This window comes from Cebidichthys violaceus, unplaced genomic scaffold (genome assembly GCF_023349555.1).
Source record: "Cebidichthys violaceus isolate CVI_PGR_0920_01 unplaced genomic scaffold, fCebVio1.0.p SCAF_14, whole genome shotgun sequence".
Lineage (NCBI taxonomy): Eukaryota > Metazoa > Chordata > Actinopteri > Perciformes > Stichaeidae > Cebidichthys > Cebidichthys violaceus.
In genome coordinates this window covers 11,067,628-11,093,365 of record NW_027176307.1, presented here as the reverse complement: position 1 = coordinate 11,093,365, position 25,738 = coordinate 11,067,628, and the positions used below count along the sequence as shown (strand labels likewise).

The following is a 25,738-nucleotide window of genomic DNA, read 5'->3' as shown; positions in this document are numbered from 1 at the left end:
ATTTTCTTTCATCAAATATCCCCAAATACCCTACTCCCCATAGCTATCCTCCTTATCCCTCAGTAGCAGACCCAATCCAGGCTGTGTCACATTGCACATTGCTGCACAGATTGAAATCTGCGTGTCAGAGCTGTTCCCATTCAGTGTTTAAGTATTCAGATTGCGTACTCAGGATTTCGGAAGTGCTCAGATTTATTCAAAATCTTAGCTTCTTTGTCTTTTGAGTGTGATGGAAAATTGGGCCATGGACTTTAGCCTCTACATTTGCTTTATATGTGATATGGTTTTAATTAATTTAAAACATTTTATTCATTCAATCCTGTGTCGATGAAGCTTGAATCAGTCATATACCCTTGGGATAATATAAAACACATTTGTTGTAGTGCGATTTGTTCCACAGTGTGAAGAAAACATGTGTATGTATGTGTTGATCACGCCCGCATAATGTGTTGATCGTGTGCATTTTTGTTCATCCCACAGATTGACAATGAGGAGTACGGTGAAGCCCTGTCTCTTGCTCAAGCGTACAATCTGGATTCTGACCTGGTCTACCAGAGGCAGTGGAGGAAGAGCACCGTCAGCATCGCCTCAATACAAGATTATCTGGTAAGACACGGCAGAAATAAGATGGATAGATGTCAGGAAAGGAGGAGGGATGGAGAAGAAGAATGATTGTATCAGATTTTTGCCGTTTTTAGACATCTGGTAAGAAAACATACCGTATGTGTGTTGGTGAGTAGGGGTACTGCACACAGCCCCCTTACTCTATTTCACGCATCATTTTTACCAATTTGTTGCAAATTTTCACACCCATCCTTCCTAATTCTGTATCTCACCTCAACCCATCATTTCTTCTGAACTCATTCCCTCTCACATCCCACCCAGAGCAAGATCTGCAAGCGCTCATGGGTGCTGCACGAGTGCGCGGAGCGGGTCCCAGAGAACGTTGACGCGACCAAGGAGCTGCTGCAGTACGGTCTGAAGGGAACCGACCTCGAGGCCCTCATAGCAATAGGAAACAGGGAAGACGGCGGCAGGTGGGGCGTCCACGAACACACAAATCCTTGAACCAAAATAGCGCAGTATGAATGCCAATTGAGTTTTCTTTCCGAGGATTCATTCTGCATGCCTCGGTACGTGTCATTTCCTTTCCATCGCCCAGGTTCATCATGCCAGGTGACGTCGACCTCGATGACGTTCCCTACGAAGACATCCTGTCAGGCGAGGAGGAGCTGGAGGTGAAGAAGGAGCGGGAGAGCAGGAAGAGAGGAGAGCTGTTGGCCAGGGTCGACTTCAGCAGGTACACAGACAGACGGCTGGTTAGTCAGCTCAGTTCTTCAGCCAGGCAGCAGATGAAAACAGAAAGTCGCAGCAGGCAGAAACGCTGCCAGTGGTCTGAATTCCTAGAGACTGGAGTATTTATCTGAACAAAATTAACAAGGCTGGCTAGTGGTTACAGGGACCATCCTTCAGCTGGAGGACCCAAGCTTGGTTGGCAAGCGTCTTCCTTACTGAAGTGAAAGCTACCAAAGTCATTATTTCATAAAGTCATTATTTCATACACGCAATCCTTTTAAAGGTTTTTAGGCATTCTAGCACCAATGTTGGTCCACTAGTCGGTCTATTATTGGTTGGCTGTTGTTTGGTCGGTCCACCACTTTGTAAAGACATTCATGGAGAATGAAGCATGCTGACCTTCCTGATCCTCTAACTTTTCTTATATCTCTTACTATATGATGGATTGCAATGACATTTTCTACTAATACTCAAAATATTAAATACATTTGGTTACATTTCCTACGTCACTCATAGCTATAATGCTTTATAGTGTATTGAAACATCTCATTAATATTCACAATGCTTTATAACAATAATATTAACAAATCATTGACTGCAGCTTTTTGAGATTAACATTAAAATGAATTCATTTTTCATGCAAATGCCTTAAAAGCTTAACCTGCACATATAAGACAAAGGGTAAACGGTACAATTCTCGGAGCACCCGCAAAGAGTGAATCGCTAACTTCACTGCCAAGCGAATAGCATTTAGATGTTCTTGTGCTAATTCAATGTAATTGTAATTTGCATAAATTTGGAGCAAAACGGGCCCCTTTCTATGCAAATGAGCCTCAATACAAAAACAGTCCAATTCACAGAGATTGGCACTAATCGGAGCCTTCGGAGAGTTGGTGGTGACTGAAGCGCGTTCATGAGGGCTGTTCTTGTTTTACAGTCTGAAGGTGTGTGTTTGAAAACACTGACAGACGTCAGACGTATGGTTTCTCTCTTGTCGGTCAGGACCTGTAGCTCGCGGCCATAATTTATTGAATGGCCGTGTTGGCGCTGTAACACCATTCGCGCAATCTTTTGGGTCAATCTGACCTGAAGACGTGGCAGATAGAGGTTGCAAGTGACGCGCAATTCAATGGCGCTATCAGCGGCCGCAATCCATTTTCTGTGAATTTCGCAAATTAGTCTCGTCACAACGCTGGTGGAAGCCGTTTTGTATTATTTTCTGCTAAACTTTTCAGACTGCACCACCAGGATTCAATGTCTTAGAAACAGGAAACCTGACGCTGCCCCGAGTGAGTCGCCTGTTTAAAGAGCTTTAAATGACAATCATTATTCAACGGTGTGAACTATAATGATGGGGGGGTAGTTGAAAATGAAGAATAAGAGAAATTGTTGTGACGGTGTGGACGAGGACACAATGAGGAAATGGGCGAGAGGTCCGCCAAATTGAACACAGATTGTTTGATTGAGAGAGAGAGAGAGAGAGAGAGAGAGAGACATTAATGAGGATCAGGAGAGCGGCGGGGAGGGTGAAGATTAGTGGGTAATCTGCTGGAGGTAATTTATGCCTTTGTTGTTGAGTGCCCAGGGAAAGACTAATGAAAAACCCTTTAGTGATCACTAATCACCTCTCATACACACACACTTACATGCAAATAAGCACACCCATGTATCACCAAACACTCTTAAGCTTAATTTGATTTCATACACGTGTTACACACTTCTGTTGTCAACACAAAGCAATACGCTGAAATGAACGATGCACATTTACAACGCTCACACACTCACTCTCTCTCACACACACACACCCACTGGGTTTACGCCAGCAAGCGGTGTGCATACAGGTATTTAAGCTTCAGCAGCTGGGGTTGTGCCGTTTCCATTGTTGTCCTCACCTCAGATACTTAACCATGAGCCTCAGGTCTGTATTTGAACGAGGAAGAGCAGAAACACGGTAATATCTCCCCCTCAGCTCCCCGTCTAATGTTTTTTTTTTTTTGTCTGTTTGGCTCATTGTTCAATAAAACTGTTTAGCTTTATTGCGGACCTGTAGTTCGTGGTAGATTGAGGAGATGCAGGGGAAGAAAAAGACAGAAGTGGGAGTAAAAAAAAAAAAAAAGATAATTTACAAACCAGCCATTGCATTAAATCGTCAGTGAATTGCCCTCTTTAAATATGTGGATTTTTCTCCTCTCTCTCTTTTGAGTCATAGTGTCTGCCAGGCAGCTAATACATGTGTCTCCAAAATGTGTTTTTATATATATATATGTACATATGCATATAAGTGTGTTCCCCTCACTATTTTAGCTACCCATGTTGCCTTGAGGTCTGAGACGGATAATAATTCTCTTAATTTCTTTTTAACTACACCACCATTACAGAAATGGCTCGGTATCGATCACAGCTGCTCTGTGGGAGATGCTCTTGTGTGTAGATAAGGACTGTACTTAACCACTGACTGTCACACAGACCTCTGTGTGTGTGTGTGTGTGTGTGTGTGTGTGTGTGTGTGTGTGTGTGTGTGTGTGTGTGTGTGTGTGTGTGTGTGTGCGCGCGCGCGCTTGAAAGACATGATCAATGAGGAGGTTTTTTTTCTCTATCACAGTGAAACAAAGTGTGATTATTCTTAACTCCTGGGTTAAAACAACAAAAGGCTTTTGAAAGTCAGTCGTAAAGATCGATAATCAATAATCAGACTCAAACCCACTCAGTCGATTTCTGCTTTAATATACAAGACGATGAAAGGTGTTCATTTCCCTCACCTAATGCACATCTCCAGCCTCTCATGTTACTACCAGCTTTTTACCCCTATAGGCAACGCATCCCGTTATCCTGGAATGTAATGTCGCATAAAATACAGACTTCCTCAGGTCTTGGTTATTGCTTCATATTCTTAACTGTCATGCTCCATTCTGTTTTGAAACAGTTTGGGCTGCATGCAGACAGCTTTATCTTTTAGCCCCTTTCTTGTCAGTCTGTGTGTGTGTGTGTGTGTGTGTGTGTGTGTGTGTGTGTGCGTGCATAATAAAGTATAATTCAGCATCCGCCAAGGGCCATTATATCTGCATACAACAACAAGATGGACAATACTGCGGTAGTGGTGTATTTGTGCGTGTGTGTGTGTGAGTGAGGGAGAAAGAGGGGGAAAAGGTGTGAGGATGAGAGTGCACAGTCTGCTGCAAGGTGTTTATGTTCTTATCTGATTAGATTCAGACCTCAATCAGAAGTCTCGTTTTCTCATTTGCTCCAGTATTGGTTGTGTGTGTGTGTGTGTGTGTGTGTGTGTGTGTGTGTGTGTGTGTTTGTGTGTGACGCCTGTTTATGCTTTTTCCGTGGGATCGTGTGCATGTGAAGACATGAGCCGAAGTGTTTTTGTCTGTTTATGCAGTCCAATTTTGTCCCTCACACTGTGTGATAATCGCTTTTATCACTTGCTGCATTTCTGTGAGCGTGTTAGTGTGTGTGTGTGTGTGTATGTGTGTGTGTGTGTATGTGTGTGTGTGTGTGTGAGAATGCAAGTGTGTTGGCCTGTTTATGCGGTTCAATCTCTGTCCAGAACAGTCATATCTAGGGTGTTTGTACAGAGATGGAGGGCGATGCCATCTGATTGTAATAACCTGCAGTCCTGATAGCTTCAGAATATATCTCACACACACACACACACACACACACACACACACACACACACATCCACACCTTGAGGCAATCAGGGACCAGTCTCTTTACATTAGACAGCATGTGCGATGATGCGTAGCGGTCTAAAGCGCAGTTTAAGCCGTGAGCATTAAACCCTAACCCTCACAGCCCCACGTCTCTGTTCAGAGGTGTCGCAGTGTTTTCGTTCGCTCGTGGCCCCTCTCTTAACCGCGTTTCCCCCCTCGAGTCAAGTGTTTATCGAAAGGGCAATTCGGGGAACCAATATAAACCTTTGCAAAGGCGCGGGCGCTCTGCTTTTTTTGTTTTGTTTGGGCGTACAGCCAGGTTGCCCATTGGTATGTGTGACAGTGTGCGACATGCTGTTTGTGCCGTACGTCGGTGGAATGCTGCAGCAGGTCGAGCAATTTAGAAGAAGTAGACGTGGACCCGAGTTGAACACTGAGCCGACTATAACCCGTTGGTGGCCATTTCCGCAATGCCAAGCCGGTGTTTAAGTTTAAGACCGCTTAATCAATGGCTGATGTTAAATCCCTGACTGGTCATTTGGATGAGAGTCACACACACTTAGTTTCTTAGAGACATTGTCTGGCTGGCGTGGCTGAAAGTGCACTTGATTTGTACACATTTGACTTGTTCTGCAGTTAATTAAGAGGGTTATCAAAACTTGAGAATGAGAGACGTCTCCATGTTGGAGTTCATGATTGAGCCGTCATTCAAACCCCCAAGAGGACAACAGACAGGCTAAACTAGCTTTTTAACGTTTCCTCTCATCTCCGCTCCTTCTCTCCTCTCTCCCTCCTCCATCTCTCCATTTATTTTCACTTTTGCTCTGAAGAGGCAGAGCAAAGCAATAATTACCACTGGTACGAGTGCTAAGCCGCCACTCTTTGATGTGCCGGAGAGAGAGTGTGCTGAGCCGGTGTTAATCTCTGTTAGTCTGTGTAGAGGAACCCCGATAAGGCCCGATAGCGCCCTCTGTAATGAGGGATTAGGGATTAAGACGGCGGTGGAGGGGTCAGCTCTCCTGTGGTCACACTGCGGTTGATCCGGGCCAAGTTTTTAGGGGAGCTTTGGGCACTGCTCCACATGGTGTTTCCTTGTGTGTGTGTGTGTGTGTGTGTGTGTGTGTGTGTGTGTGTGTGTGTGTGTGTGTGTGAAAAGGTGTTGTAAATGGCTTTATTTTTACCCGACCACTCGCGGTAGCTTTCAGCCTTTTGCGGTTCCTCTCCCTCGGGCATACCTCGGGTGATGGAATTGGAGGTAGATGCTTTATAACCTAGTGCCTCGGTTGTTTGTGGTCGTCCAATTTATTTATGGTCGTGATTAAATGACATTGAAAATGGATTTGATTCTCACAGGGCAATCACTCACCTCATTGACAAACGGCGTCCCATACATAACAACCGAAGGGTTCTTGTGGTCATAAGGAGTTGATTTGTTGCCCTTAAAAAATGATTAGGTCTAGAGGGCACCGTGTGGTATTGTAGTCACCGGTCCCAAGCATTGTTATGGAAGTCCCTGCGGGTGTTCCGTATCGGCTCAATTTACAGTCAATTTAAAGCTGCAGTGCGCTGACAACGAAACCCTATTCAGATCCTGTAATTTGAGTTTTCAATGCACCGCTTTTTGGACGTTACAGGAATGTCGATGTGTTGACATGATCGTCACGGGCATGTTGTTGATTTTATGTGCGCCCATGCTTAGGCTGACTCTGGAGCAGAAGGAGCTGTGTCGGAGCCGACTGAAACTACTCTCCTACCTGGACCGTCTGGAAACATACGAGGTAACAACAAATCGACCCTCCCAGGAAATCCTCCTATTGCACTACATGAAGTCAGCCACAGTGAGCCACAGTTAAAACGACTTAATTAAGGCTTTCATGTGGACTAATCTTCTGATTATTCCTCTTGTTTCATTGTTTGTCTATGAAATGTCAGCAAATAGTGAAAACTGTCACAGTCTCAGAGAACCGGACACTTTATTATCGTAGAAGAAAAACACAAAATGTTCACATTTGAGAAGAGGGAGACGGTAAAGTTTTGCCATTAAAGAAATACTCAAACAACGAATGATCAAAATAGCTTTAATTGTCTGTCAATTGACTGTTTATCAAAATCAAGCATCAAGTAGGTCATTAGTCAAACACGCTGTTGTCTACACTCCAGTCTTCTGTCAGTGTCTTCCCTGAGGCCGTTGAGCCACGACTTCACTGCAGTTACACATGTGAACGGAAGAGATAAAGCCGGTTTTGGGTCATGCTCTTGAAGTGGAAGTCGTTTGGTCCCGTGTTTACCGGCTTCGCGGATGAAAATGAAAGCGTATCCTGCCGGTCAGATATGTGTGAGATGACTGAAATCCCTCCTGTGTAAACGCAGTGTTGGGACCGCAGACGTCTCGGCCTCGCCAGGATCAATTTGTTTAGAAAGTAATTAATGAGATCCGCCTCCAACAACGCCAGTGACGTGAGATAGAAAATAATACATTAACATGTTTCGCATGAGACACAAACGCTACGTCAGCGCTTTTGTTAAGCGTTCTTCATTGTTTTCCCATCGGCACCCTAATGCGTTCACATCCAATCCCGCCAAAGCACCGAGGCGTTCCTCGTCTTTTTATTAACACTCTCTCTCTCTTAACCCCGCTAATCTCTTTCAGAAATATTCAAAAGTTGGGGAAGATATTTACGTGAGGGGCATTTGAAGTATGCAAATAAAAGAATGACGGTAGAGTGGAGGTAGCTATCCGAGAGACAAATGTGATACAAGAAAACACAGTTTTACTGTGCTAGTGATAGGCCTTCAGCATAAAAGCATAGAGGGCAGCATAGATAGATGAACTTTGACACTTGCGACCGTTTAACACTTGAGATTTATGATGATTAATGTTAAGACGAACACCCTTTTCATCCACTATAAATCTTAGACGAGCAGGAGAGGAGAGATGAGGTTTTTCACCCTGCTACATATTCAACTCAGACAGAATGACGTCTCTCTTTTTATTCGGACATTGTCATGGTAACTGCGCTACTCGTCTGATTCCTTTTGCCCCAATCCATTTTCTCTGGCTGTCTATGAATATGATATTAGGGTTTTTATCATCCGACTTTGGCCGGCTCTGTCTGCATACGGCCCATTCAAAGGCTATCTATCAGACACACAGATTCCCACACACACGCACACACACACACACCCTGGCATAGAGGAGGCTACAGAGATTCTAAAAACACACACACACACACACACACACACACACACACACACACACACACACACACACACACACACACACACACACACATCTCTCTCAGCCAAAGGCCAGCACAAGAAATGTTCCCATCTGACATACTGTATGCGTGTGCGCACACTCTCACACTCGCACACTCTCACACTCGCACACTCTCACACTCTCACACCTTCCTCAGATGGTTTCAACTAGAAGGACACGACAGCCGTGTTCTAGAAAGTTAAATAGCATCTCTGTTGATTTTGTCTCTTCACATTCATCTGCATTCACATCCTCTATACCCGCTCTTTGTTTTTCATCTTTAGTGTGACTTTCCCCACTACTCCCCAAAAAAAATAACCCTCTGCTTCACAAATGTCTTTTTATGAACCACAGTTGTATTCCTCAACTCCTCTGGTCTCTCTCTCTCTCTCTCTCTCTCTCTCTCTCTCTACACCTCTCTCTCTCTACCTCTCTCTACCTCTCTCTCTTTCTCTCTCTCTCTCTCTCTCTCTCTCTACCTCTACCTCTACCTCTACCTCTCTCTCTCTCTCTCTCCCTCTACCTCTACCTCTCTCTCTCTCTCTCTCTCTCTCTCTCGCTCTACCTCTATACCTCTCTCTCTCTCGCTCTCGCTTTCTCTCTCTCTCTCTCTCTCTCTCTCTCTCTCTCTCTCTCTCTCTCTCTCTCTCTCTCTCTCTCTACAGGACATTCTTGGCGGTCCTCACGCAGCGGAGCAGAAATATGATGCAGAGTTCTTCAAGAAGTTCCGCAGTCAAAATATCGTTTTATCAGCAAGAAACTACGCCAGGGTAACATAAGGCTAATATTTTTTTATAGTGTCTTGCCAATAATCTCACTTAATTTGGTTGTTTTAGCCTTCTGCATCTCCACTGGCATACAATGAGAGATATACGCTCACAGAACGAACGCAACAGTCCTGCAATAAATGCTAACTTTATTCGTCGTGATGGAAGGATTTATTGCAGGATTGTTGGATCAGACTGCTTTAGTTTTTTAGATTTAACTAATACACCAGCACCTGTGTGTGTGTGTGTGTGTGTGTGTGTGTGTGTGTGTGTTTGTGTGTGTGTGTGTGTGTGTGTGTGTTTCTTTGTATTTTATACCAAAGTTTGGACTTCGACTCCAGTCGATCACATTAGAATTTGCTGTTTTGAGCCAAATAATTTGATAATAATTAGATTTAAATGGATTTCATAAAAGGTTTCAGTTGTTGGATCATTGGTTTGCCTACAGGAGAGCAACGTGCAGGCGCTGGACATCCTGTTCACGTACCACGGCGCCGAGCTCCTCCAGCATCGCCTCGCCATCCTTCACAACTTCCCAGAAACCACCTCTCCGCACGAGTACACCATCCTGCTGCCTGAAGCCCGGTGAGACGCACATAAAAGCACACAAAAGGTCGACATTAGTTCAAATGCTACCAAAACACCGCCGGGACAAACTGATTTAAGAATGAATTGGTCTGTTGAATAACATTATTTAATTTGTGGGAATTGATTGTACTAATATTGGAATTTACACTTTTGAACAGGGGCTAAACATGTATGAAAATACTTACTTTTGATATTAATGAATGCCTAGGTGCAGTTTAAAAATAACATTTAAGTAACATGTAAACACTATTTAGAAATTAGCCCAACTGAAAAACTCTTTACCCTCGTCTCTAATTCCCTTTTCACAAACAATTCACTTTGCAAACATAGAAGCAAAACCACGTACACGCTACCTCAGGGGGAACGCGGCCCCTCTGATGTCTGAAAGTCAACATTCGCACCTTTCTGGAATACACAAGTGGCACGCCTCACCACATTTCAAATTAAGATCACCTAAATCTGGAATCACACCTCTGTGTGTGTGTGTGTGTGTGTGTGTGTGTGTGTGTGTGTGTGTGTCTCTCTCTCTCACCGTCACACAGCAGGACTCTTTTCTTCCATTACACCGAGTGTACGCACACATAGCTTAAGGGCTGAGCTGCAAACACAGCGATGACATGAAAGGAGAGAGAGACGCTTCTAAATTTACATGAAAACAACATTTTATACTTTTAAAATGATACGATACATGTGGAAGTGGTTGCATTTTTCCGCCTGCACTTTGGTTTTGTTCTAGTTTTCATTTTTTGCTTTGGGAGGAGGAGAGGAGAGGAGAGGAGATGAGATGATGGAGGAGCGCTTCATTCCTCACCCCTTTATGGTTCACTAATAGAGGTGACAGACTGGGTTTACTGATGACTGCTGCCGGCCATCCATTTTTGCCTTTTTGTTTCCTCTAACTTGTCATTTCCATTTTACTCTTCTCCCTCGGCCTTTTCCCGTTCCTCCATTCTCGACTATTCCTGCATGCTCTGTGCCGGTATTGAAGTTATTCATACACCACGTATACATTTGTATTAAGAAATACATGAATACAAGGCCAAAGTCCCCTGGAGCTTTACAAAATATAAAACATATACATATATTGGAATTTTTGTTCTTACGGCTTCACACACACACACACACACACACACACACACACACACACACACACACACACAGGACCATCGCGCTCTTTCATTAGCCGTGTCTCAGTTTGTATGGAGGTCAGGTGGCTGTGGCTCTGCAGTGAGCATCCATCATGGCTGTGCCGCTGTGGGGCAGTTTCCTATTTCCCCCAGCCTGTGAGCACCAACTGCTCCTCCTCCCAACAGCGCGTCGCTCCTCCACTGCAGCAGACGGATGCCATCTGTTTGGAGCTCACTCGCTATATTCTAAAGTCTTGCGTAAACCAAAAGAGGGGAATATATATATATATATATATATATATATATATATACATATATATATATATATATACATATATATATATATATATATATATATATATATATATATATATATATATATGTATATATATATATATATATATATATATATATACACACACACACACACACACACACACACACACACTCACTCCTGTATTATTGATCAGGGTCTGCAGATGGGGATGTGCGTGAATGAATGCAGAACGGTGATATTTAGTTGAAAACTTTGCCCCTCGAGCTTGAAGAGGATCGGATTAAATAGAAGTAAAACTAAAGCACCGGCTCCGAGTTTGCTTTGCATCTCCATTTTCCTCCCCGCCCCGCCTCCTCGCCTCTCTCAGGCTGACGTGAAGTAGATCAGGGGAGCGAGCGCGGAATAATTCATTCCCCTCATCGATATCCGAGCTCTCGCACCAATATTTACTCTTCACCCTCTAACCCGGCTGTCTTTAATGAGGAAAGAGGACCAGGGAGTTGGGGAACGACAAGGGGGGGGGGGACCAAGAGGAAGAACCAAGACTTCTCCATCTCTGTCGACTCCGCGTTTAAAACTCCAATCTGAATGGATGAACTTGTGCCGGAGTGTTGGTAAAAAGATCTTCCCGCTTTTGTGCGTTGACATAAATCACCCCTCGCTACTCGGACACATCCTATGTATTTTCGTGATTGGATAGAATTTATGGTTGTGTTAAAAAACTGCAGCAGCGCTCGTGCACTCGGCCTTTAACTGCACCAAAGCTATAGATGATTTGTAGCTAGCTCCATCTCCTTGGGTTTTACAGCCACAGTACATATTTTTCTGTCTACAAAAAAATAGATAACAAGAAGAAAAGCATTAATCCGAGAATAAGATATGAATCGGCTTCCTTTCACCTCCCCCAGTGTCCCAGTATGACTGCATGCATCTGAGTGTCTGAGTCGTGTCAGCAGAGACACGCGAGGTTACAGAGTCATTCTTCACTTTGGTTTCTTTTCTTGTGTGTTCCCTATTCATCTTCCTCAGACCTGTCACACTCAAGGAGACCAGGAAGAAGCAAAGCTGAGTTCCAACACGGCATTTTAGAAAATAAAAGTCCTGGCTATTTACAACCCAGGCACGACTCTCTCCGAAAGTTCTTTGAATTGTTTATTGTTTATTGCTGTGCTTTTGTTTTGTTATTTTCTCACCGGTTCTTTCCTTATTATGCTCTGCTGTTTCCATTTCCCATAAGTTGCTACCTGTCACCAGAGTTTTCCTGTAATTTATGACCGTGTTTAGTTTGAGACAGTAAACGTCTTTGCTGATTTACCAGGTGCCATTATAGGTGGGGGGGCAGGTGTGTTTTTTTTGTTTTTTTTTGGACTCCTGGCTGGTCTCTGTTCTGATATTTGTTCTTGAGCTAAAACCGACCCTTCTTCTTCTGATTTAGTATCTCTCTCCTCCTCTCTTCTTCTCTGTCTTGCTGAGCCTTTGCCTCTTTCCCTCTTGTTGACTCGTTGGTCTGTGCCTTTTTTTTTTTTTTTTCTTTTACTCTCAGCATGGATGACGGAGGTGATTTGGTGTTGATTCCATGGGACGAGCAGAGACACCGAGAGATGGACTGGTGCGAGGCAGAGGAGTGCAGGTAAACGGTGAACGCCGCCTTCGACGGACACGCTAACACTGTCGCGTCGTCCTCTACGTGTTCTGAGAAACCAAATACTTTAAATCTACCGATAGGATTGTACAATCTCTCCATACCCACGATAACAAAAGGCTCTGGGAGCGTAGAATTGTTAAAATTCAGGTTCCATACAGGCCAGCTGCTTGTGCTGGCATCATTACGTGAAACAAAACATGACATCCTATTATCTAAATGTGAAACGGAACCATAACAAACTAATACCAAATCTTGTTGCGCAGCCAATTTATGCCATTTGCTCGCTAGGCATTTGGGAGGCCGGCTTCATTTACAATTTCATTTAGCGAGCTCTTTTTTTTATTGCTCTTTTGTGTCGAGTCATAATACCAGTTGGCTGTCGTGGTGCGCTTGGCCCGGGATTGCTGGGTGAAAGTTTGACACTGTGATTGTGTGGTGCCAGCAACGTTTAAGACTGTGTTTACGACTGCGCTTACGACTTTGTTTACGACGCCCACACTTCCTTTTTTTTTTTTTTTTTTTTTTTGCCATATTATATCCTCAGTTTTGCTATTTTTCTTTCTTCTGTTCATGTTTTTTTTCCTCTTCTCCCTTTTCGCTGGAACCCTATATCCTTCTGAAAGGATAAAGGATTAAATTATTCTCTCAATTCCCACGAGGAGAGCAAAAAGTCATCGCTGTGTTACTCAGTCTTCCCTATCCCGCTGCTACTGAACAAGGAAGTCTTTATTAACGGATTGATTCCTAAAATGCAAATGTATTTACAGCAGCGGGACAGTAAATGTGGGCTTTTAATAGATTTTGTTGATTGTAAGGAAAATATCGAATATAATATAGATTTTCCATCCCCCCCTAGTTATCTACTGTCTGTCTCTACTCTCCTATCTCCACTCTTCCTCCATGTCTTCCTCAGAGCTATGCTGGACCAGAACCTGTTTGATGACGACACTTTCCTGTATGAGGGCGCTCCAGAGCTGCTGAGGTTCCGCACAGCCGCTCCGTCCATCGAGCTTCTGACCGACTGGTACCAGAGCAGAGCTAAGGACATCGACTCCTGCTCCAGACAGGTACCGGCACTCAATGGTGCCACGAAGGCGCTTCACTCAAGGAGGTTCTTGGCCACTCAGCGTTAAGGTGACACATTTTCACGCCCTGCAGAGGTTCCCTTCCAGGTTCCCTCTTCTTGATTTGAACTTACAGCAGCATAAAGGAATTAGTAGACATCTGGCACTTGTGATAATTGCCGTTGCACATTGCTCTCTTACATAATTGGGGCAGAAATATGTGACAAGCTTGGATTCGGGGCTGCAGAGGAGATGTTGCCAGCCTCCCATCAGTCAGGGTCACTTTGATCCTATCTGTGACAGTCATTATCATATTTTCCATATGGAACTCTAATGAAGAGTTTCCAAAAACGTCTGTCATCTGCGTTCTGTTGCTGCAACTGAGAAATAGGACTTGATAGGACTTGTTTAGTGGAGTAATGGGATGTAACCGCTGGAGCTGCCCACTCTTTCCACCCACACCATCCACATGGCAGCTCCGTCCCCTCCGTAGCTCCTTCACAGTGATGGATCAAGGCTGTCACAGCGCTCCCTTTTGTCTTTGTGAACGGACTAACTAGGGTGCAGTCATATCTTTCCCCCTCATTTCTCCATTTCATCCTTTTCACTGGGTTGTAAGGAGGGCGGAGGAGAAGGGAATTTGGGAGTCCATTGCTCATTTTTTTTTTAAGAACAATGGGGGAATCGGGCCTTTCATCATCCACTCATAGAGACTGATTGTGTCTCGGTTCATCTCTCAGAATCACACCAGCTCTCCTTCGTTTCCTCACTTGTTCCTTTTTTAATTTGACCTCATCTCCTTTTTCCTCTCTCGCACATTACTCCAGGAGCCTCTCGGGAACGTCCCAAACTCTCACGCCTTGTCGCTTCACGCTCGCATAGATGCAACAGAAGGAGACATTGGAACAGCTCTGCTGCCGTCTGCGGAGGGTTTTTCCCCCCTCCTTCCTGCCCTTCTTTACTTTTTCCATCTCATTTGTTCTCTCTTGTTTGCGACCCCCCTTCGCCCATCCCTCATCTGGCCGTGTTTATGCTTGGAAGAGCGTTTTAATGGAGGAAAATGGGGTTTGATTAAACGGAGCCACATCAGAGGGAGCCGGAGTGTTTTTAAACCGGTCGCAGAGCGACAGGAAGCGAGGCGCTGAATGGGAAGATTGACAAGATGATTCAGCGGGAGAGAGAGTGAGAGAGAGAGAGAGAGAGAGAGAGATGGGTTTGAAAAAGCAAAGAGCACAACCAAAAGAAAGGGGGAAGCTGAGCCAGTGCGTCATCCCGTGTTATGTTTGAGTGTATTACAAACACAAAAATAGGGGAGGACAGGGGAGGACGGCGAGGTAAAAGTGGAAAGCAATCTCATGGAAAGAGCTGTCTGTGGGAAGGAAAATGACCCGTTAAAAGAGGGTGAACGGGTATAAAAAAAGGATATTAAAGACAAGTGTTGTATTGAAACACTGTTGGTCACAAAATGACAGGGTGGCTCTGTGGAAAGCAGACGGAGACGGGAGACAGACAAAGGGCCAGACTCTGAGTTCAAATGGAGGCCAGTCGTGGTGACTGTTACAGAGTTCCTGCAAGAGGAGGAAGAAATGATGTTTGAAAGAAAGGGACGATACAGGCGAGACAAAGGAGGACAAAATTGAGTTGGGGAAATAAAACCGAAGAGTCGGTGAAACCTGCTGGGGTTTGGAGAGAGGCAGACGGCACAGAGACAGTGAGACAGAGGACGCAAGTTGCCTGTTGTGAGACTGATGAGGGGCGGGCCTGGAGATGAGGTTGTAATTAAAAAGTGCGATATTTTAACATCTGAATCCGTCTGTGGTTAGCTGGGAATCTCTCTCTGGAGAGCAGAGGGAGGGGAGGGGTGGAGGGAACGGGGAGGCTCTTTACTCACAGTTAGATCAATAGACTTCTCTCTCTTGTTGTATCTAATTGCTCAGGCTCTGACTCCAGGTGATTTGGGTTCTCTCTCTCCCTCCCGTGCACGTGTGTGTGTGTGTGTGTGTGTGTGTGTGTGTGTGTGTGTCTTTTTTTTTTTTTTTTTTACAAATGAAGACGCGCAATTATTTATTCGGCAAGTGTAGAGATGAGCCGAAGATGACGAGGCTGCAGACCCCGTGTGTGTGTGTGTGTGTGTGTCTGTCTGTCTGTCTGTCTGTCTGTGTGTGTGTGTGTGTGTGTGTGTGTGTGTGTGTGTGTGTGTGTGTGTGTGTGTGTGTGTGTGTGCGTGCTCGTGTGCACAAGTGAGATGCTGCTCTAACCGCTGTGCTGAAGGGCTTCCCTTCTCTAAAAGGTGGACAGAAAGCAATCATCACTACAGAGGGCCCAGCGGCATCTGCTATTGATTGGCCGGCATCCACAGGTGGCCGGGCATCGATCGGCCAGCCAGCGTATAGGTGGTCGGATATCGACCGGTTGCTCTTCTGGATGGAATTTTATCGACCGGAGTAGCAGGAAGCCCAAATCTTCCCCCTGTTTTATTGTCCAAAGACTAATGATTGGATATTAGCAATGACTGACTGGTATTATTTTGTTTTCCGATTTAGTTGGGATGTTGTTGTTTTTGTTCACGTCCCAGTTCACTGACCTCAGCGACAGTTTTTCAATGACACGGCAAACTCGCTCTGAAGCGAATCTTTATTCACCCGCTGCGCACGTGACTGGGTTAACTGGATTGTAACGAGGCGGGACGATGGATAGCACAAGACCACGAGCGCCTGGAAAAATAGAAATACAGTTGTGGAGTTTGCCTTGAATTTTGAGAGGGATTGTTTCATCATCCTGCAGCAACAAGTGACCACCAGAGTGAAGGGCGGCACGCTGCAGGATCAGTAAGGAGTATTTGACTGAAGACAGACCTAGTACATTCATACAACGGTTCTTCACCTCTTGACTTTTAAAGTAAATACTCGGCACAATAAAGGCTCATATTGGGGGTTAGTTATCACGGAGCTAGAGCTTCTTTAGCGGTCAGTCCACCACTTTGGTCCAGGCTGAAAAAGGTGAAAAATTGGATGAATTGCCGTAAAGTTTTGTACAGACATTCATCGTCCCCAGAGGATGAATCCTACTGACTTGATGATCTGACCATAAATGTAGAGTGTGCAGGATTTGGTGGCATCCAATACTGAAAACTTCTACCGTGTACTTTTAAGTAAAACATACTTCTGTTACACACTGTACCCTCTTAAAGCTGCCTTTCTAAATTTGAGCCAGATTTCCAATGTGCCCAGAGGATGAATTACTTTGACGATGCCCGGACCTTTAATCCACCAGCAAGTCAAAGTTTTCAAATATTAAGTGCAATATCTCTACATCTGTACTGGATTCCCATGCCCTTCTGTGTGTACATTCATGGTCTTTTGTGAACTTTTATGATCCCCGTGACTTTTCATCGAGCGCCACAATCGCGCCACAATTTCAATTTATCCAATTAATTGCTTTATCTGTCGTGTAACAGTTTGCTGAACCGCGAGCGTTGCTGTAAGGCTCTTCACTTAAAACCACTCAGCATAACACGTTAAAGAGTTAAGTACACGATAGCATGGTGTTATCTCTTAATAGATAACAATAATAATTAAGAAGATAAAGCCACCTTATGAGAAAATACGGATGTAGATGCTGCACACTAACTGTTTAGACGGAGCTTTTTTTTCCCCCCCCTTATTTGCATTTCTTTGTCTCGCTCAGGTGGACTGCGCCCTGTCGCTGGTGCGTCTGGCGAAGGAGCGCGAGATCCCGGCGCTGGAGCTCCTGTGCGACGACTTGGTCACCATGGAAACACTGGTGTACGAGACGTCGTGCGAACTGAGTCTGACACTTAAAGATCTGCAGCAGCTGAGAGACATCGACAAGCTCCAGCTGCTCATGAACAATGTAAGGGGCCCCTATTTTTTTTGCATTTCACGTTTTCACTAGAAGGATGATTTTTGTATCATAAAAGTAATGATTGATGTCTGATTCAATTGGTTTCACTAGGTATGTGCTGATGTAGCATTATCTTAGCCATTAGAGATAAAATATAAAATATAAACTGTTTGTCTCTACATGACCAAAACAGCATGGTCATTGAGAGGTGTCATCATTACAGTCTTTTGCATCTTCACATTTATTTTAAACACATTTCTTCAAAAGTATTTTCACAGTTTTGACCAAACCCCTGCAGTCTCTGCTGACAAAATATTACTCTATGTTATATGTGCATTTCCCAACATGCTGCTTTGTGAAGCTCACAGCGTGTGGGTTGTTCATTGTCAGCAAAAAAAAAATATGAATAATCCATTTCCCTGCATTACGTTTCATTTTGACGTCCCATAATGAAGTAGCTGTAATCCTTTACTGTAGCTTAAAAGAATTGAACCTTGAAAAAGCAACAAATCGAATAGAAAACGTACATCATTTCAAAATGTATTTCATAACCGTCTCACTGTAAATCAGTTGTTTTAACTTCTGAAGTCCCTGACATTGGACAGTACACACTCTGCATCCTACAGCAGCGAGAGAGCTGTGAAAGCTGGTGTGTAGTAGGTACTACAGCTACAAGTCCCCTTGGAGTACATAATGTGAGCTGTCCTCTAAATTGTAGCTAATAACTGCCAGCTTTAGCCTGTGAGGACCACTGCCAGTAGGATCTTCCATACAGGCAGGCAGCCAGCAAAATGTTGTTGACTGCGCTAACACATGCTGTTTGACTGGTACTCCCTTTGGGCGCTTGTGTGTGTGTGTGAGCGTGACTTTGAGTGTTTACCAAATCTGCTTAGATTAAATGTCCCGCGCTGCCTGCGCCTGATGTCTTTCTTTATCAGAGACACGATGCGGCAAAGCAAAATGTTTGCGCGTGGGCGTGCAAGTTTACCGTCTGAATATTTTTTTAAATCAATGTCTTTCTTGTGGATTCTCTCTTATCTGTGTACCCTGAGTCAGAGCTGTCACCAGGTGGGTGCGGGGTCCTGCACGAACTTGACACGCATCTGCATCCAATCACAGCACAACCCACGTGTTGTAGCGTTCACAGTTCAAGTTCAGCTTTAATTGCGTAGCGCCATTTGATGGAAATGCAGTCTTGGGTACTTTGCACTGTTCCTACATAAATCTACGTATGAACGAGACGAATGAAGGCAGAAACTAGCGTCTAACTTCTGGCTAACTTTAGACTTGACAAAAGGCTTGCTGATGGAAGGACAAGTAGAAACTTGCTTGCCCAGCAGCATTAAGGGTATTTACAACCCATAATGCAACACTTTTAAATATAAATACAATGATTCACTCATGACTATGACCATTTCAAATCAATTGTTTGATTTAAAAACACCTTTCTCCGTGCCAAACAAAGACCTGGGGTCTCATTTATAAGAAGTGCGTAGGAGCCACACGTACGGCAAAAAATATTCAGATTTATAAAACCTGTAAGTGACCTATGGGTGTGTAAGGCGCCCGTTCACGTCCATTTTAATACGCTGCATGAACTTTGTCTTAAAGTAAATGGTCTTTCCGTCGACAGTCCAGCGCCGAGCGCTACGTGAAAGACGCCTTCCAGTGGATGGTGCCGTTCCTGCACCGCTGTGAGGGGCAGAAAGAGGGCGCCGCTCAGTCTCTGCTCAGAGAGTACCTGGTCAGCCTGGCCCAGCGAGACCTCACCCTGCCCCTCGTCATCTTCCAGCACTCCAAACCGGACGCAAGTAGCCCAACGCGCACACACACAAACACACACACACACACACACACACACACACACACACACACAAGTGTCGGGGGGGGCGTCACACTTGGGTAACCATGACACACACACACACACACACACACACACACACACACACACACACACACACACACACTGCGTCTCTGGCTGTTTGTGCCATGTCAGGGCCGGTGCCGTAGCCCCTGCGCTGTAAATGTTATATTTATGACCCCATAAGGGCACAGCCAAGGACATGTCTCCTGGCTATTAAAAAACATGCACCACACACACACACACACACACACACACACACACACACACACACACACACACACACACAAATTGATACAGTGCCCCGGTGTGTATGTTCAGAAAGGCTACAGGGTCCGGTCATGGCTCGATACACACATATTGACCTCTCCTCTCCTCTCCTCTCCTCCAGTGCCAGCAAAAGATCATCGGGGACCCGGACCAGCTGATGGCGGTCGCCCTGGAGTGCATCTACAGCTGCGAGAGAGACGACCAGCTCAGCCTCTGTTATGACATCCTGGAGTGTTTGCCGCAGAGGGGCTACGGGTCAGACACACCGACACACCGACACACACCCCATCTATGTTTACACATATGCACACACACTCAAAACAGATTTGTCTGTTGTAAACCATGCTGTAACAATGGTAAAGCCGTCCCCGATTGCCTCGTACGTAACAATACATCGGTTCAACCCCTCCCACCTCTTTCCTTTCCTTCCACCTTGCCGCCTTTCTCCTAGGACCCATCAATAAAGCTAACTACCGCCTCTGTTTCTGCCTCCCTCCCTTTGCACCTTTTCTTTTCCACCTCCTTCTCTCTCTGTCTTTCATGCTTAACTCTGTCAGTTAACTACAGTCCTAACTACAGTCTATACAGTGTTTCCTACCTCCTACTATAGCTGTCTGCTCCCCCCCCCCCCCCCCCACACTCTTCTGTAGCACATTTATTTGATATGGCAACAGGGCCCGTCCTTTAAGTCTCCCACGAGGCCGTGTGAGTATGCAGTGCATTTGAAGGAAATTGAGCGATACAGAAAGACTGAAAGGTAGAAAGCACGAGTACAAAAGAGAGAAAATGGTCCTGTAGAGTGTCTAAGTACTTTGAATGAATTAAAATGACTCATTCCTGGATAGATTAGCCCTCCTGTGTGCACCTAAATTGGAAAATTGAATCACTACTAAGGAGTGTTTCGTTTTTGTCTTGACAGCAATACAGCAGCCATACTTTTCACCACTAGCGTCTTTTAGCCCCTTTTTTCACTTTGGCTGTGCTGCCGGTCTACGCTGTGATTTGATGCCGTTCCGCTGCACACTCGCAGCGGGAGATAACTGCAATGCAACAAGATATTATGGTTCGGCTTGGGAGCAGGGTCACTCTCGACCGAGCTGTGCTGCTGTAGTAAACGCGTTTAAGACCGAAGGTGCCTTGGTGCTGATGCTATGCAAACATTATTTGAACACTAAACATACTTTCTAGTGTCCGTTTTTATACTTATGTATATATTTAGATTATTATTATTATTTTTTTCAATTCAATGTGGCTTTATTGGCTGGGAAATAAAAAAGTACACAATGTTGATATGGATACAATACAAAATGTTTCAATATTTATATATATATATATATATTATTTATATGGAAATTTTGTAATCTCAGCCGCATCGTGTGCTTCCTGAAACGTCAAATGTCATCAAGATCAAAGTATTCAGCGCTATTAGGACGTATTCTCTTAAATACAGATTAGCAAGTGAGCGTATTAACTGCTCAAAATATGGTTTTACTGTCCAAATATTTGAGTGTGTATAATATCCTACTTGTTTCTCTCTAAATTGGCAAGTTTCATACGAAGCATTTCACTTTGCCAGACAGGATTCCTTTCTGCAGTGTTTGGATTAGCAGTACTGCCAGGCTCTCTATACTGTATATGCAATGCCTTCAACTTCACATTTCTCCCAGGAGGGATTTCTCTGACTTACTAATCTCCAAAATTGCCGCCCCAGCGTAGAATATTACAGATTTGCTAGGAGAGAAACCATGACTTAGTAGTTTCAACCCAATTTTCTTGATTTTATTTTTTTGTGAGACAGCTTAATTAGGCCTGCTCAGAAGAATGTGATGTGCATTCACCCTGAGAGAGTGGGAAATGCGGAAATGGGCAGGGGATTAGATGGTGTGGGGGGGGGGGGGGGGGGGGATAGAATGAGGGAGAAAGGGATATTAAAAAGGGGAAGAGCAGGAGGTGGAGCAGCAGAGGAAGAGAAATGCGTTGAGAGGTCAAGATTTGTGCCTGTGTGAAAACAGAGAGATGGTGTGCTGATGACGCACCCACTCGCTCACTGCCACACACACACACACACACACACACACACACACACACACACACACACACACACACACACACACACACACACACACAGAAGGTTGTTTCATCAGGGTCAGTACTCTGGTGGGGGACAGGCCAGCCTGACCCAGAATCCTATGCCTCAAGGCAAAGCATCATGGGGTTTTATTTTTAGTGGGGAATCGGTACAACCTCACAGTGGTAGGCCACACACACACACACACACACACACACACACACACACACACCCCCACACATACAGTACTCTGTACTAGTTTAAATACCCACACAGGCATACACTTACAAACTGTGCACGCACTTTATTTTGCAAAAAGAAATGTTCTACTTTGTACTTTTTTTGATGACTTGAACAGAAAATAACCGGCGCTTTTGTTTGTGCGTGTGTGCTTTATCGTCCCACAGACCAGACACGGGCGTCACCGCGTCCCTCCACGATCAGGTGGACAGACTCGAGAAGCATCTCAGGTACGTCGACACACTCGCACCGTCTTTCCCGCTGTCGTCCCCTCTTCCCCATTCGTCTTCTCCCATCCACCCAGTTCAGCCGGGTCGTGCGGATCGGAGCTTTATTCCCAAACATTAGCTAGTCCCAGGAGCCGGAATATTGAGTGTTTTTTCCGGCTTTTTCCGGTTTTCTTAACAGTTTTTAATTGAACGTCTTTGGGGTTTCTGGACTCATGGTTGATCAAAACAAAAGTTCGCTCCGGCTCTCGGTCCGTACGTCGCTGCTGTGTCTGTTTGTGAGGCATTCAAGGTGCTGAGGAGGAGCCCATCAGTTTGTTGATTAGTGCTGCATTGCTTGGGAAATGTTCACTTTGTAGCCATGCTTATTACTTCCCTCCCCTATTATGGGCTTGATGGAAAAACGCCAACAAGGAGAGGAGACATGGATGTGCAGTCAACACACACACACACACATACACACACACACTCGATATCAAAGCACCTCTGTCTGTCTCATGGTATTCAAACAGCCTCGGGCGTTTTCTCTGTTACAGGTTAAAATCACCTACACGTCGATCCTCTCTCTCTCTCTCTCTCTCTCTCTCTCTCTCTCTCTCTCTCTCTCTCTCTCTCTCTCTCTCTCTCTCTCTCTCTCCTCCACCCCTCCCCTCAGGATGAACTTCCAAACATAGAGAAGTTATGAGGAGGAAGGAAGGAGGATAAGGATGAAGGCAGGGGGAGGGTGGGAGCCTGAAGGGAATGCGAATATAGATGATGAGGATGAGGAGGAGGAAGCAGCAACAACAGGAAAGCCTGTGTTGGCCTTTGCAGACAAATATCCACACATATTTACACGCAGGCACACACAACCATGTAAAAACGCACCCGGGGGATTCTGGAAAGTGTGTTCATGTATATTTGTGCGGAAGCATTGTGACTCACTCTCTCTCACACACACACACACACACACACACACACACACACACACACACACACACACACACACACACACACACACACACACACACACACACACACACACACACTCTTACCCAGATGAATCAGGCAGTAAATGCGAAGTGTCTGCTCATTGAGCGCCTCCAGAATAAAAGCTGTTTTCAGCTGCTGCCACTACCACTTGCTGGCACATTAATATGTGCACAGGGAACATACAGACACTCCCCCACACACCTTCACACTCGAACACACACACACACACACACACACACACATAATATCAAGCCTTGTTGTCTCTCTCTATCTTTTGCTCACATACACACACAGTCACCTGTTTACTATGGTAATGAGTTGCAGCAGAGAGCGAACATCTGTAGCAGCCCGACCCTGTTGAGACTGGGGGCTGCCATGCTAATCCCACACCTACACACACACACACACACACACACACACACACACACACACACACACACACACATATGCATACACATGCACGCACACACTCTCTCCCTTGGTCATATGTTACTGCCAGCATTTAAATGCCCCTAGACAAACACGCTTACAAAGAGGTGCTGTCTTGTTTGCTTGCAGTTCATCATGTCGCTCTTCAGTCTTTGCTACACTTTCTAATCTGCACCGTGGCTCACACATGTCTATCTACTGCCAAAATAATGAGCAGCTCAGAGCGTACACATCTTCTGTCTTTCTCATCTGTACTCTCCCTTAAATTTTTCATCTACATTTTTTTTTTTTTTTACCCCAGTTTCTTCTGGCATTTCCTACCGTGATACCTGCTGCCGCCAATCATCCCGTCTTCCGCTTCTACTGAAAGAACGTGTCGATTAATGTGACTTGTAGCTGTTTTTGTCAGATTTTATTTGCGCGTTTTCCCTAGGTTCTAGTTGCCTTCTCTTATGACATCAGCAGTTATAAATGTGTGTCTCTGTGCTCATACGTCTTTAGTGTGGTGGAGGTTCTGGAGAAACACGGCCTGCAGAAACCCATTTCATATGTGAAGAACAGCCAGAACAGCGAAGAAGAAGCGCACCAGCTGATGGTCAAACTGTGCCGCCACACTGGTCGCAAGTATGAGCTTAGAAAAGACTCAACACAAGACGCTTTTAAAGTCACAAATGTCTGTCAAGATCCCTTGACCATACCGAACATTTCCATGCATGTGTCCAGAATTCCTCCAGTGAGTGAGACGGTGTGGAGAGGTTTAATGCAGGACCTGCTTGACATGCAGCAGAACGTCTACACCTGTCTAAAACCGGAGACATGTCACCAGGTACAAACCGCAAAAGAAGATGATAATCCAATTGATGCTAAACCGCCTTGTAAAAAAAGAGCGAAAGCTGTAATTTTACGGCGACAAAGTGCACATTGAATGACACTTTGGTCCATAATTGACACATGGAGCGGTGTGTTTCCACCAGAACCGCTGAATTGAGACTTCTTACAGTGCTCAGTTAAACGCCATCTCTCCTCCCTGACACTGCTGCAGGTCTTTGTTGAGTCCCTGCTGTGTTCCAGTCGTGTGGAGAACGTACGCCTGGCAGGGCAGCTCATGCACTGCTCCAAGGTATATTAAACATGACTCGCGACTCCACTTCACATTCACACTGCACATTCTGGTCTTTATATATAAATATATTAAACCACCCAAAGTGAATTCTAATGCTGCTCTCATTGATCTCTAAATGTTCTATTCATGTTTCCAGGTCAGCCAGGATGTTCCTGTCAGTTTGTCTTTCCGGGGTAAAGGTTACGCTCTGAAGGTGGCCTATGACAACAGCCTGGAATTAGTGTTAGCTGCCGCTCGAGAGTACTTCAACTCGTCCACGACGCTTACAGACCCCTGCATGGGCCTGGCCAGGTGAGGAGGAACATGACAAGTATTTCTCTACTTATGAGGACCGGTTTTTCAATGGTCATTTTGCCAAATCTTACTTCTTTACGATGATGATTCAGATGTAGATCTTAACTTCACACACATTTAGTTTGTAATGTCTAATAAGGGGAAGTTAATTTAATTTCTAACCAACTTTGTGTTTGTATGCTATCTGAGATGTTGACCTTCGCTTGTTGTTGATGCAGGAGAAACATCATTTCTTTGTTATTTTTTTTGTGCTTGCGTGGCTGTCTGGGGAAAAAAACAATGGCGGCTGCTTTTATTTCATTTCTTATTGGACGTTGTGTAAAGTTTCTAAATACCGTATTTGAGTGGTAGTGCATTTACGTCAGCTGCTGGTTTCAGATCTCAGAGGGGGGGGGGGGGGGGCTCGCTGGGTGTCTAACCTTACCGTCTGCTCCTAGTGGGGAAGTGGGACAGTAATTGGGTCGTCATTCATTTATAGTAACTCAGGCAGAGGCCCCCCTCCGCACATTTGGACATCATCATCCATTGTAGCAGTCCCACTGTGTGTGCGCGCCTCAATCTGTGTGTGTGTGTGTTTTGCTGCTTGTGAGTTTGAGACATGAGACAGAACGAAGCGTCTGAACTTGTGCATGTTGCTCTAAAATGAATAGTCCCTACAGACTGGCTGCCTGTGTCCTTTAGACTAAAATAACTGCTCCACAGACACAC

The 25,738-nt window shown here is 44.9% G+C and overlaps 1 protein-coding gene across 1 annotated transcript in view; it reads left to right on the top strand.

Annotated features, from left to right (window-relative positions):
• nbas (NBAS subunit of NRZ tethering complex) overlaps nt 1-25,738 on the top strand; it is a 137,985-nt gene that overhangs the window by 23,035 nt on the left and 89,212 nt on the right. Inside the window, exons 16-31 of the mRNA XM_068708805.1 lie at nt 481-606; nt 886-1,037; nt 1,163-1,300; nt 6,655-6,733; nt 8,880-8,984; nt 9,430-9,566; nt 12,517-12,603; nt 13,532-13,685; nt 17,370-17,555; nt 19,180-19,353; nt 19,799-19,932; nt 22,153-22,215; nt 24,115-24,237; nt 24,337-24,439; nt 24,656-24,733; nt 24,873-25,027. Coding sequence (XP_068564906.1) covers nt 481-606; nt 886-1,037; nt 1,163-1,300; nt 6,655-6,733; nt 8,880-8,984; nt 9,430-9,566; nt 12,517-12,603; nt 13,532-13,685; nt 17,370-17,555; nt 19,180-19,353; nt 19,799-19,932; nt 22,153-22,215; nt 24,115-24,237; nt 24,337-24,439; nt 24,656-24,733; nt 24,873-25,027 — 1,994 coding nt within the window. The remainder of the gene's footprint in view (nt 1-480; nt 607-885; nt 1,038-1,162; nt 1,301-6,654; nt 6,734-8,879; nt 8,985-9,429; nt 9,567-12,516; nt 12,604-13,531; nt 13,686-17,369; nt 17,556-19,179; nt 19,354-19,798; nt 19,933-22,152; nt 22,216-24,114; nt 24,238-24,336; nt 24,440-24,655; nt 24,734-24,872; nt 25,028-25,738) is intronic.